The following is a 14,876-nucleotide window of genomic DNA, read 5'->3' as shown; positions in this document are numbered from 1 at the left end:
TTACATGGATAACACACTTAGAAGTTTTAAAATATATCTGAATGATGTTTTAATTTTTTTTTAAACAATAGATGCTTTGTTGTTGGAAGTAAAGACATGACAACATGGGTATTTGGAGCAGAACGGTGGGAGAATCTAATATATTATGCTCTTGGAGGACATAAAGATATCATAGTGGGATGTTTCTTTGAAAGAGACAGTCTTGATGTAAGTAGTGTCACTTTTGTGTGTGTGTGTGTGTGTGTGTGTGTATATATATATGTGTATGTATGTATGTATATATATATATATGTGTATGTATATGTGACTCATTTCACTAAGACTCACCCAAACCTTAATTTAGATAACTAAACACTTTGCTGGTCCACCCCCAAGTTTGGTTTACCAGATCTACAATTTAAAGAGATTTTTATTTTCATGGGAATTGTAACAAATGCATTATTTTCTCTTTTACTTTAAAGCTTTTGTAAAAACAATATTTGTCCTTTATTTCCGGCCCCAGGCGTGGTTAAATCTCTTTCTTGCGGGACGAATAACACTGCTCACGTTTTTTTGATTGAACGCGCGCTAAGGAGATGCAGACGGAACTGCTGCTGGCGAACTGCGTGCTCTGCATGTCACGCTGTGCATTGATCATTTAAAAGCCTGTACAGCGGCTGTCCTTTTGCCACTTCGCATCTCTACCGCCTGCTGCTCACATTGTGAAGGGTTTGGGAGGGGGGAGGGTGGGAGGCTGAACGCACGCTAAGGAGATGCGGTCGAATCATCTGCTGGCTTGCTGGTGAGCTGCGTGTTCTGCTTTAAGAGCTGGGAGCACATGAAGTGTGTCTGCCAAAAGCATTCTAACAACTGCTAGGTTAGATGTCCATGAACTTGTTTTAAATTGTTTGTAAGTAATGTCTAGTCTAGCGTGACGTGAGAGTGTCTCCCTGAGATGATCATGTCTCATGTGTCGTCAAAGTATCTCTCCTGCCACTTCGCGTCTCTCCCGCTCGTATTGTGAAAGGGGGGAGCTGAACGCTCACTGAGAAGATGCGGACGGATCAGCTGCTGGCTTTGTGGTGCTGCTGCCAAGGTATGTGTTCTGCTTGTTGCACTGTGTGTCGATCATTTAAAAGCCTGTACAGCAGCTGTCCTTTTGTCTCGCTGCCTTGTCTCGCGTGACGTTAAAGTGTCTCTTGCGGGACGTCAAATTGTCTTCCAAGAAGATCACGTCTCTTCTCTCTCCCAAGGTTTCTTTTTATAATAGAGAGATGTGTGTTAAATACCATAACCGAGTATTCCCATTCTTATTGTGGAGACTGCTATTTTATATTCATTTTCAATTTCATAAGATTTAGGTGGGATGAATTGAGTATTCTCAATCTAGTTTTGCCCATAAGGATTTGATTTCAACTTCAGTCAACTAAAAAAGGAAGAAAATGCAATACATTGAAGAATTTAATTAAAAACCTATTTTAAAACTTAGTCATTATATTATTGTTTTATCATTGAATTTCCTATTGTGACTCTATTTTCCCCTTTATGCTCTTTATTGTGCAAACCTTAATAAAATGTCTAAAATCCCATACACTTACTACTTGGTGATCAGGTACTTTCTGCGTCTGAAATCTCCAGCAATTAGACACAGTAAAGACACAATGTGAAAAAAAACACAGGAACACAGTTTAAGGGTTGAGGAATCCGTCCCCGTATACTGTAAGTCTCAGTAAGAACTTGGTAGTTCAGTACAACGGTCAGGTTTGCAATAAACAGTTGACAGAGAATATCAAATACACAGAGCAATTTATGTGATGGGAAATGGAAGTAGGAATGGAGGAAGGGTGGCGTGGATGATCTTTTAGTGGAAGTGACGTCATCCGTGAGCAACTGAACGTGAAGTCATTAGGGTGAGTCGAGAACAATGCGGAAGCTCCTTGGATGTCGGCAGGATGTTTTCGGAATGAATTCAAGGTGCTGTAGTTTTTTGTTCCTTGTCTTTCCTGGCAAGATAAAGAGAGAAGCGTTAATAATCTGCCTTAGTTCCCCGTCTTGTGGTTTCTTGCGGCTCGTCAGGTCCTTTAGCTGCCCCCTAATCATTCATGTTTGACAACAGGTAGGAGTTAAGTTACACATTTAATTATGTTTTATTGATAAAAATACCCGGACATATTTAGGAGGCAGAGTACTATATTAATAATAGCAAACTTACGGCCATAGGTGGCTCTCAGTTTGTCTTCATTCTAGGTTACTTTTCTACCATGTGGCTATTGAATGGAGTATTGAAATAGGCCACATGCCTGTCTCAATATGGCTGCCGAGATAGAGTTGTCTTCATCATGGTTTTCTCTTCATGGCCAGATAGTGAGAGAGAGAGGGGTTAAAGACAAGATGAGCAACTTTATACCACTCTTATAGCAAAACACAAACAGTATAGAATGGCCACCAATTCATACACAGCCATACTTTAGGCCAGTAGTATTAAGTTTATTTGTCCCTACCTGGGCCATCTACCAATGAAAGCGCTCATGTACAGTACAACTTATCCCCCAGTTGCCTTGTTTAGGCAGTTTATGGCCTAAGGTTCTAAGTCCAAACACAGTCACCATTGCCAAGCTAGTCTTATCCTGTATCCCCCTTCACCATAAATTCTTCAGTCTGAGTCAGTGCTTAAGACTTTGGTAGAGTTGGTTAGGTAAACATCAAAGTATCTCTTTTCTCATCAGTGAAGTTAAACATGCCTCCTGAAGCGCTTTTCATATTACATTTACAAGACATGCAAACTTTTTATTAACTTATCCACCACAATTTGCATATTGTTTTTAAGTACAAGGACTTTATCCTATTTTGTAGTTCCTTACAATTCCCTCTCCTATTCACTTATCAAAAAACTAGACATGCTTAACATCTTTGAGCTTGCTCTGTTTATTAGCAATGTTAATAAGACCAAAGAGCCTTTGTTGATTAACTTTTTCTCTTTGTATTATTGTTGATGTAATACATTTGCTTTTACAGCTATATACTGTAAGTCAGGATGGAGCACTGTGTGTTTGGGAGTGTGACACAGAACTGACTGAACTTAAACTAAAATCAGTTAAGCAAGTGCCAGACACCACCATGGAAAACAATAACCAAGGTAAAGATGGTGAAGTAGAAATGGAGCAAAAAGGAGAAGAAATTCATGGAAAAGCTAATCAGGATAAGCAGGGTCCTGGGAAAGTCAAATATAAACAAAAAGAAAAGTAAGTAAAATTGGTAGATATTAAAAATTAATAAAAAAAGTTATTTATAAAATCTGGAGGTATATATGCATATATTTTAAGAAGTTAATATATTATTTCATTTTATTATTTATTTTCTGATATAAAACACCTGTATGGCTCTAAATATTTTTTGCAGCTTCTAAATTTAAAGGTGTGCCTTCATATGTATCAAATTTGAACCTGTCCTAGCATAGCATTAGTGTCTGACATTTTCATTGTAATACTTATAGCTTTGTACATTTTTTAACAGCATTCTTTATTCATATTACCGTACAGAAATAAAGTTTGTCTTTTTGCTGATGTGATAAATACATAACTTTTCCTTACCACATCTTTCTCACTTTGCTTCTGTAGACATTTTTTCAATAAGGAGGGTGATTTCAACAATTTAACATCATCGGCTTATCATAAAAAGATGCATATTTTGGTAACTGGATTTGCCTCTGGAATTTTCCATCTTCATGAACTCCCAGAGTTTAACCTTATCCACTCCCTTAGGTATGTTTTGTTAGTATAAAAATTGTTTAGAAACTATTTTAAAGCTCAAAATCTAACATTTATTATCAAGTGTAAATACCACTGAGTAATCTACAGTACAACAATCTTTCTGATATTTGTATGCACATAAACTGTAGGAATGATGCCACTACCATGTGGTGTTATCACCCTGTGGAGCTCTATATGCATCTTTAAGTGTTCTAATATGGCCCAATTCACAGCTCAATGTACAAGTATTTCTTTGATGAATGATTGAGAATATATATACAGTGTATGTATGTATATATATATATATATATATATATATATATATATATATATATATATATATATATATATATATATATCATCTATGCAGTGTAAACTAAAATATTTTAGAGAAGTGGCTTTCTTATAAGCTGTTTACACTGCTATGATGTATTGTTACTGGAATATAACATTATAAAATAATTTGCAGGTAATATAAAATGGAAAAGTGAATGAGGGGTGCAGTTATGGAATATCTTATAGTTAAAAGAACACCTTTCTTCCCTTTCATAATATCATGAATCATATGATCTGTAGATAATAACATTATCTACCAATCTTCCTCTTAAGTCATATATTACATTTTGACATTGTTTGTTTAGTGTTAGCAGGTATGTGAGCAAACCCTTTTATGGACTGGTGTCGTTTTTGTCTTGTCCCCGTTGCTTCAGGGATAGACTTTGAATCCAGAAAACCTGAATTGGATTTAATGAGTTTGAAAAAGCTATGTTTATATTATTTTTAAAGGTGTTAAGATACTACCTATAAACTATTTTCCTATGCCATTTATAGTATTTCAAACCAGAGAATATCATCTATTGCTATTAATAACACTGGAGACTGGATTGCTTTAGGATGCTCAGGTAAGCATCATGAAAAACAATGTTTTAAAAGAAAACCTTAAACTTGAGATTAGTTCTTTTTGTTTATCTAACTGCCATACAATTCTAATATGTTTTTGACTTATCAGATTCTTAATGGGTTATGCTTTGGTAGTCTGATTAATTCAGTGCAACAGTTCATGAAAATAATTTACTGAATAATATTATTGTACTTTGGATTTAAAATATTTAATTGGGTCTTTTTTGTGAAGAATAAATTAAGGAAAAGATAAACAAAGAATGTTTGTCACTTTTCACACATTCTAACGTGAAGTAATTATGAAACATTTTATAACACTGTACAGTACATTTTGCCTAGGTCTTGGTCAGCTTTTGGTTTGGGAATGGCAGAGTGAATCTTATATCATGAAACAGCAAGGTCATTTCAACAGCATGGTGGCTCTAGCATATTCTCCTGATGGACAGTACATAGCAACAGGAGGTGATGATGGCAAGGTAAGCCTTCAGACCTTCCGTACTTGAATGTAATGATAGATAGATAGATAGATAGATAGATAGATAGATAGATAGATAACTTTAAATGTATTAAATAATAAAAATGACTCAACAATTACAAACCATAAATCAGAACAGTAAATGTCAAATATCCCATTAGATTTAATTTGGTCCCTGGATTACATAACAACATTCTAAAACCCAGGTAATCCAGGTCTGGGGGCTGAAGCCTATCCTGGCAGCTTTAGATACAAGACAGGAACCAGCCTATCTTTCACCCTGGTACATTGCACGACTCATTCATACACACACCCACACTTGGCTGATTTAGAATCAGTGTAACACTTGTTTTTTTGGGAATATTGGAAGAAGACTCATGGAGACTTACAGAGAACATGCAGACTTCAAACACAGTGACTGAGCACAGAAGATACTGTAGATCCATAAGGTGGCAATAGTTACCACTGCATCACCATTGTACATTTTAATAGGACAGTTACTTTGGAAATACAGTATGTTGCAGGTTTGAAATGTAATTTTGTGTGCTTTCATCTAGATATTTTTGTCTTTAAAAATGTGCAGCAAATTTTAGAATTACATTTAGTCTTATACATGAAAAGCATGCAGTGCCACTATACTGTGATGGTATGTATTGTTAGTTCTGAAATGGTCCAAGAGTAAAAAAAAATAATGTATTCATATTTTTGAATATAAAATGTCTTCCTTTGAAATAATCACTGTGTATCTAAAGTAATTAATTTTCTCCATCAGGTTAAAGTTTGGAATACTAACAGTGGCTTCTGCTTTGTTACCTTCACTGAACATACCAGCAGTGTCAGTGCAGTAACTTTCAACTATACAGGTTTTGTGATTTTAAGTGCATCATTGGATGGAACAGTTAGAGCTTTTGATCTTCATAGGCAAGTGGATTTTTTCTTTCTCCCTTTATTTAGTACCGGTTTCAACTAATTTATGTTTTTTTTTTTTGGTTTTTTATCGTATTGTTTCTATCTTTTCAATTTTTATGAAAGATACCGAAATTTTCGCACATTTACCTCACCTCAGCCTACACAGTTTTCATGCCTGGCAATAGACGGAAGTGGTGAAATAGTGTCTGCTGGTTCCCAGGATTATTTTGAAATTTACATCTGGTCAATGCAGACTGGCCGTCTTCTAGAGGTATGCATATTTTAAGCAATTGTATTTTTTTCCCTCTTTAGTGCAGCATTTAATATATTAGCAAGAAAAGTCACCCAAAACATGTTCCCTGCTGCATAATTTTTGTTCAGTTTTTAGCTTGAGTATATTGTGTTTTTAAATTTTTTTAGTGTTTTTCTGTGTGTATTGGTCTATTTTAACACTTACTTTTTAGAGACATTCAGTAAACAAACAGGCTAATCCACATCTTTTGTATCTACACTGTACTATTCATCTAATTTAATTTCCCAGCTGAATTACTTGCATTTCAGAGTCTGTAGTTGTAACATTTCTTGATTGCCTGGTCAACTAAATGATAAAGACACCAGTATTTCTTTTTTCAACATACCATACTACACTGGTTGGTTAAATGCTAAAACAACACTTTCAGTCTCATTAGCAAACAGTTAACCTGAAGAAGAAAAATAGACTGAAAGTACAATAGAATCAGCGACAAAATAATTATGTTCTTCCGTGTATAAATACACATTTTTGATTTATTTTGTATTGCTTTTTCTTGTGATAAAGCAGAACAGTTTCTAATAACTTGCTTTGATTACAAAATTACTTAATTTAATACAATATGATAGATAATGTTACAAAATAATGAATAGGAAAACCAAACAACCTTTGTAAATGTTATGTTAAAGCTTTATTGCAAAAATTGGAATATAACTTTTTTTGTTTTAGAGTTGTGGGTGAATATATATGTATATTTTCCATTTTTGATTTCAGAGCAAGCTAGGTACAACTGGCTTGAAGATAATTCTTCATTACCTCTCTGACATTAATAACAATTGCATCATATTTCAGAAGACAATAGACAATTTGACCATATGTTTGTAACTCAAATTGGATGCTATTTTCGTCAATACTTTTTATTATAAACGGTAGTGATAGAGAGCCAAAGTACTGTGTTCTTGTAAATGTTCTTGTTTTGTATTAAATAGTCATGTTGAGGCATCTTCTTTGAAAGAAATCAGATGTTTTGGGCCTTGAAAGTACTTCATAGTCTTCAAATGGGAGAAAACACTTTTTTGGGGGATCTATCACATTTCATTTCATTCACATGCCTTAAGATGCAGGAAGGGACAGAAGAGAAGAAAGGATGCTTTTAGTTAACATAATGACATGTCTATTTGCCGGGTGTCAAGGTATTTAAAGGAATCAAATAAAAATGCCTAAACATTTCTGAATTGAAAATTACTTGTTGACAGAAATGTATCCTTTGCCAAGGTCAGTGGCATTTACTTGAACATTGTCCAAAGGAAGATTTGAATATATATAAATACATACCCATAAGACCCTGACCTCAGTGACCTGGTTGGAAAATAGACGGATTTGCATGTATCTATGGTTAATACAGTGGTAGCTCTACCTGTGATACTATAGTACTGTATATCTGATTAATGAAATTTATATCAGTTTTAATTTTCCAGCCTAACAGAAAGGTTGATGTGCTTGCACTAAATTATGTTAAATTTAATTCAGGTACTTGCTGGCCATGAAGGACCTATTAGCAGTTTGTGTTTTAACCCCAATCAAGCCATTTTGGCCAGTGCATCCTGGGATAAGACCGTAAAGATATGGGACATGTCCGACAGCTGGAAGACTAAAGAAACTCTCACCCTGATATCAGATGGTAAGAAGGTGCAACTTTAGTGTTCTAATTATTTTTTTATTTATCTGTAAACATTTTTGATGTCTAAGTAAAGCATCATTTACAATATTAAAGTAGAAAAGTTTTACAAACAATCCGTTTCGTGAGATTAAGACATTCCGATGTTACAGATTGCTTTTGCTTGTGAGACCCAGCATTGTCTTTTTAGTGTAAAAATTGTTTTCGTAAACCAGATTTTTTATTTTTATTCATTTTACTGGTGCTTTCAAAAGATAAAATAGTAATTTAATAAACTTGTATGAGAAAATACATTAAGTATAAATGTAATTGTGTCCTTTGATTTCTAATTGGATTAATAAGCAGGTTAAGAAACAGGAGGGATAGATTACCTACAATCTTATTATCCAACTATTCTTCCGTTTTCTTATATTGATCAAATTGCCTAAAACAGACCCATAACCAGAAACATGACAAAATTAGAAGCAACTTGTTCTAGACTTGAATTTTACCCTTTTTTCTAATTATGGTGTTACCACTGAGGATAAATCATTAGTACATATGTTTGGTTTTTTTTTTTTTCCTTTCAGGTGTTTTCATTTTCTTTAATGATATCTTTTCCAATAACAATACATCTTCCGTGTTTGGTTCTTTGTAAATTTTTTCACTTTTGCTAACATAATGTGATATAAATGAACCATTTTATTAAAGAAAGAAGCATCCTCTAACAGGACAAATCAGTTATCAGGCAGGAGAAAAGCTGTTCATGGTATCTTTAATTATACCTCGGAAAAATACCTTAGAGGGAGCATTATTTAAAAGCAGTCTGTTACAGCATGGTCAGAATGATCACAGAAACAAAGAATAGGGGTTCATTTTATAAACTACTGAATTTACATACATTGTCAATCAATGAATGCATTTTACTCTGGTTGGTTCATTGGTTTACACCCAAAAGACTTATATAAAATAAATGTCTATTATACAGTATTATATTCTGGTTCTTCTTTATACCCTTAAGTTGAGCTACCACCCTTGAAATTTCAGTGCATACAACAACTGTCCATTCTGGTTGTTAACAGGACATCTGCTGACGTCTTAGTCATCTTAATTTTGTTGTTCACTTGACCTTGATCTGATTACCAACATTAATTAACCCTTTATGCTATTTCGTTAAGATGAATGATCTGTTACCCTAGTATTATTCTTCCGCAATAAAGATCTGGCAAACAAATTCTGCCACTTTCTTATATACAAGACAGCCCCTGTGACATCGCACTGTGGAACATATTTGCATTAATCTGCATATGTATACTAATGACAGCTGTAGATCATCAGTGTACAATCTACTGCTACCAATTACACTATCAAATGTTGTTTTTATGAGTACCAAAACCAAGTGCTAGAATAAATGGGAAAACAACAAAACAATGCAAAGATGAACACAGATGTCTCCTCACACACAATGATCTTACATGCAGTTTACCCCTAAGGATTGCAGTTTGAGCTTTTAAAGAATTGATTGATATGTTTCAACTTGGAATATATAACTAACCTACCTGTGTTGTAATAAAACTGATAATTTACTATGATTTATTTATGGTATTTATGTGCCATTGCAATGATTATTATTTTGCATAGGTTAATGTTGTATACAAATATTGTACAGCCCTTAGGGATATCTATAATATTAACTCAAAAGTATAACTTCTAAAATATCATCATTACATTTAATTAATCTTCCAGCTCTTGCAGTAGTTTATAGAGGAGATGGCAATGAGATAGCTGTAGCCACACTTAATGGAGAAATTACTTTCTGGAACCCCAAGAGTGCTGTCCAAACAGGATCCATATCTGGTAGACATGATCTGCAAATAGGAAGAAAGGAAATGGACAAAATTACTGCAAAACAAGCAGCCAAGGGAAAGTAAGTTTTTTTTATACACCTATAAATAGTTTATGTCTGTCTAAAAAGTGCAAGGACAAATGATTGATTAGCATTTTATGTGTATGAGAGGGCTGAATAAATGCATCCAAAAATGTGATTGAATGAAATAGAAAATGTGGTATACAGTAATGAGTAAACCTAGAAAAGCTATAAAAGGCAAAGACAACAACTTTTTGGGCATGTCTGGGCTTATATCAAAAACCTAATGTTAGTTTAAATTGCGTTTTCTTAGTATGTAAACACAAAACTTTTGTGACTTCCTAATATCTTTAACATCACTGTGGGTACAAATCATAACTTTCTTACCTTTATTTCATTACCTCAAATTGCTTGCAGCTGTCATATTTGCAAGATCACTTGTAATATTTACTGGCTTTGTAATCTAAATAAAATTCCAATCACATTTATTAAAACATTACACAAGTAAACAACATGAAATTTTAATAACATCACTAAGATGGTGTATTATTTTTGTAGTATGGAATCATAGAACACGTTAATTTTGTTATTTCTGAATTAAAGCAACAATATTTCATTCATCCATATGGACAAATATTCTTTAATATATTTTCTGTTTTCAGTGCATTTTTAAATAATAGTCTGTAGTAACATAGGCTTTAGTATCAGGCTTTCTTGATAACATTTGAGTGTTAGTTTTGTATCAGCAAGTAATGCTCTTGCTGTTATCAATGTTGCACTACAGGGTGTGATTCTCATGCCAGCCCTGCATATGTAGAACACCAGACAGAAGGCACAAATTACCTAAAAATGTTGCATTTATTACAAAAATAACCACAAGGATACATGAATGGCAGCCTACAGACTACACACAAACAAAAGTAAAATGAGAAATGTACTGCACCCAAAGGCATTCATTTCCAGATGTTGCTCTCCTGTCTGTCTAGTACCCACCACAACAGCATAAAACGTTATTGTCCTTCTGATGTTTTATTTTTCTTCATGCCTCATTATGTCTTTAAATGTGAGTGTTTTTGCCTCAGTCATCCCCAAATCTGTGTTCAGTGAATTTCTGGCTGTGAGTGTCTTTTAAACCCATCTCCTAGTCATTTCCCGGTTCAGGGGAATTGGTATGCTCCAGGAGCAGCATAGTAGGACGGAACTCTATTGGTGTCTGGTGCTTCTTGAGTTCTGAGCTTCCAGTTGTCTTTAATTGGATAGGCCTATGACAGCTACCTAGTTGTCTCTTTTAACAGAGAGAAAGCACAGTCAAATACATTAATTTATAGGACGGTGTGCCGTGTAGCAGCCAGGAATTATAGCCAATATTGTACATCTTCACTCAAGCAACAACTTTCTTACAATTGTTTTGGTGCCTCTTCCTGTTATCAGTATGTCTCTACACATAATGGGGTGTTTTGACCTATGTGTATCCACATTGGCTTGTGCAGTACTTTTTCTGCAGCCATTGTTTCTCTCTTTCTCTTTTGCACGCAGGACTATTTTGGAATGTCTCCTGTTCTGATCCATCCTGGTTGTGCCCGTATGCTAGCAACTTCTTGTTAGCTTGTTACACCTGCACATAGCTAACAGGGACAGGCTGAAGGACGTTTTCACTCTGTAACATTGATACCACCTTACTTAAATATCTCCCTTTCTTTGAAAGACCTTATGTACCAAATGTCTATTGTCACCTCTTTGTGTCAGTGCTGTTTTTAAATCTAGTACTCCTTACAATCTACCAACAGACTACATATATATTTCAGTAGTTAGAAATTAGAGTGATTAGGATGCAGGGAGTAGAGTTGGTGAAGGTGGATGAGTTTAAATACTTGGGATCAACAGTACAGAGTAATGGGGATTGTGGAAGAGAGGTGAAAAAGAGAGTGCAGGTAGGGTGGAATGGGTGGAGAAGAGTGTCAAGAGTAATTTGTGACATGAGGGTTTCAGCAAGAGTGAAAGGCAAGGTCTACAGGACAGTAGTGAGACCAGCTATGTTATATGGGTTGAAGAGGGTGGCACTGACCAGAAAGCAGGAGACAGAGCTGGAGGTAGCAGAGTTAAAGATGCTAAGATTTGCACTGGGTGTGACAAGACTGGATAGGATTAGAAAAGAGTATATTAGATGGTCAGCTCAAGTTGGACGGTTGGGAGACAAAGTCAGAGAGGTGAGATTGCGTTGGTTTGGACATGTGCAGAGGAGAGGTGCTGGGTATATTGGGAGAAGGATGCTAAGGATAGAGCTGCCAGGGAAGAGGAAGGCCTAAGCGAAGGTTTATGGAAGTGGTGATAGAGGTCATACAGGTGATGGGTGTAACAGAGCAAGATACAGAGGACAAAAAGAAATGAAACATGATCCGCTGCGGCAACCCCTAACAGGAGCAGCCGAAAGAAGAAGTGTTTTATGTTTCTGTTTAACAAAATAAAACATTTTAGGCTAGATACACGTGACACAATTGAACAAGATGTAATGAAATGCTATTTATTTTGAGCAGGTCATTCACAACGCTGTGCTATTCAGCTGATGGTCAAAGTATTATGGCTGGAGGTCACTCCAAATTTGTTTGTATCTACAATGTCAGAGAACAGATCCTGATGAAGAAATTTGAAATTTCCTGCAATCTTTCTTTAGATGCAATGGAAGTAAGTATGATTTTAAACAAACTTCATGAACCTGCAGTAGACAACTGGCTCCTGGATTAGTGCTATTGTTATACTATTAATTAATTGCCTTTAAATTGAATGATTTACTCAAAATTCATATAATAATATGTATTTGTTTTACCTTGAGAAATGAAAATGTTTTTGGAATTTTCTGCATTTGTGTCCCGTGCTAGTCTAATTAAATTTCATAGCATAGACCATTAATATATGATGCCAGTTTCCTCGAGTGGGGTGTTTTTCCAACTACAGTATTTAAGGCCAGTGGCCCTATTTGTAAATTGAATTTGTGCTATTTTCCACAATTTTATCAAACAAATTCCTTAAACTGGCATACCCAAATTATGATAATTAGTTTTAATTTCAGCTTAAGTTGTGTCACATACTGTATCTTCGACAAATACTGTTGGAAATTTGTTGGATGGAATTTACAGACACCACAAAGTAAATCAGATTTTTGTTTATCTGTATTAATACATTTAGTCAAGTTAAGGACCATATTGGGTACTTTACTTCAGCCCTAAATGATGAGGTTACCTAACTGGCAAAAACCACAGAAGTGTATTTTTACAGAAAATGGTTATGACTGTTCTTGATCAAAAAATATGCTAACATCTCGTAATTAGATATTTCCAGATTCACATGGATTTTGATGTTTGAGACCATGCTACATGTTTTTTGATTGGCATTTTGTGTAGCAATACCTGTAATTCTCAGGAGATCTGGATTTGACATGGTGTCAGATGAAGTTTAAAAAATGACTAAAACTATCATTGTTTTTCATAACATACAATTTTACTGAATGAGTAAGGGCCTCGTGTATAAACCGTGCATTTCCACATTCACTTCAAGATGTGTAAAAACCACATTTGGCATAAAGCCACGTACACATTTATTAGGCAGCCTCACACTGTACATATGTAAGTTTGTGGTCTGTTTTGCAAACGGATGGCACCTAGCATCAAAGCAGTGCTACTGTTTCTATGTGGTTTCCCCTTTTTTCAGGTTCACATCCATGAGGCGGGATTTATCAAATACACCAAAATTGATTGTACAGTGGGATGCAAAAGTTTGGGCAACCTTGTTAATAGTCATTATTTTCCTGTATAAATCGTTGGTTGTTACGATAAAAAATGTCAGTTAAATATATCATATAGGAGACACACACAGTGATATTTGAGAAGTGAAATGAAGTTTATTGGATTTACAGAAAGTGTGCAATAATTGTTCAAACAAAATCAGGCAGGTGCATAAATTTGGGCACCACAAAAAAGAAATGAAATCAATATTTAGTAGATCCGCCTTTTGCAGAAATTACAGCCTCTAAACGCTTCCTGTAGGTTCCAATGAGAGTCTGGATTGTGGTTGAAGGTATTTTGGACCATTCCTCTTTACAAAACATCTCTAGTTCATTCAGGTTTGATGGCTTCTGAGCATGGACAGCTCTCTTTAACTCACACCACAGATTTTCAATTATATTCAGGTCTGAGGACTGAGATGGTCATTCCAGAACGTTGTACTTGTTCCTCTGCATGAATGCCTTAGTGGATTTTGAGCAGTGTTTCGGATCGTTGTCTTGTTGAAAGATCCAGCCCCGGCGCAGCTTCAGCTTTGTCACTGATTCCTGGACATTGGTCTCCAGAATCTGCTGATACTGAGTGGAATCCATGCGTCCCTCAACTTTGACGAGATTCCCAGTCCCTGCACTGGCCACATAGCCCCACAGCATGATGGAACCACCACCATAATTTACTGTAGGTAGCAGGTGTTTTTCTTGGAATGCTGTGTTCTTTTTTTCTCCATGCATAACGCCCCTTGTTATTCCCAAATAACTCAATTTTAGTTTCATCAATCCACAGCACCTTATTCCAAAATGAAGCTGGCTTGTCCAAATGTGCTTGAGCATACCTCAAGCGGCTCTGTTTGTGCTGTGGGCGGAGAAAAGGCTTCCTCTGCATCACTCTCGCATACAGCATCTCCTTGTGTAAAGTCTTGAATGGTTGAATGATGCACAGTGACTCCATCTGCTGCAAGATTATGTTGTATGTCTTTGGTGCTGGTCTGTGGGTTGACTTTGACTGTTCTCACCGTTCGTAGCTTCTGTCTATCCGAAATCTTTCTTGGTCTGCCAGTTCGAGCCTTAACTTGAACTGAGCCTGTGGTCTTCCATTTCCTCAATATGTTCCTAACTGTGGAAACAGACAGCTTAAATCTCTGTGACAGCTTTCTGTATCCTTCCCCTAAACCATGATGATGAACAATCTTTGTCTTCAGGTCATTTGAGAGTTGTTTTGTGACCCCCATGTTGCTACTCTTCAGAGAAAATTAAAGGAGGAGGGAAACTTACAATTGACCACCTTAAATACTCTTTCTCATTATAGGATTCACCT

General features: G+C 35.5%; 1 protein-coding gene across 1 annotated transcript in view; it reads left to right on the top strand.

Annotated features, from left to right (window-relative positions):
* Window positions 1-14,876, top strand: part of pwp2h (PWP2 small subunit processome component) — a 79,761-nt gene that overhangs the window by 51,110 nt on the left and 13,775 nt on the right. Inside the window, exons 6-15 of the mRNA XM_039744029.1 lie at window positions 72-207; window positions 2,995-3,221; window positions 3,597-3,740; window positions 4,560-4,630; window positions 4,968-5,104; window positions 5,876-6,024; window positions 6,136-6,283; window positions 7,793-7,943; window positions 9,666-9,846; window positions 12,321-12,468. Of these exons, the coding sequence (XP_039599963.1) occupies window positions 72-207; window positions 2,995-3,221; window positions 3,597-3,740; window positions 4,560-4,630; window positions 4,968-5,104; window positions 5,876-6,024; window positions 6,136-6,283; window positions 7,793-7,943; window positions 9,666-9,846; window positions 12,321-12,468 (1,492 nt within the window). The remainder of the gene's footprint in view (window positions 1-71; window positions 208-2,994; window positions 3,222-3,596; window positions 3,741-4,559; window positions 4,631-4,967; window positions 5,105-5,875; window positions 6,025-6,135; window positions 6,284-7,792; window positions 7,944-9,665; window positions 9,847-12,320; window positions 12,469-14,876) is intronic.

Source organism: Polypterus senegalus, chromosome 2, assembly GCF_016835505.1.
Source record: "Polypterus senegalus isolate Bchr_013 chromosome 2, ASM1683550v1, whole genome shotgun sequence".
Classification (NCBI taxonomy): Eukaryota; Metazoa; Chordata; class Cladistia; order Polypteriformes; family Polypteridae; genus Polypterus; species Polypterus senegalus.
This window is presented reverse-complemented; position numbering and strand designations above follow the sequence as displayed.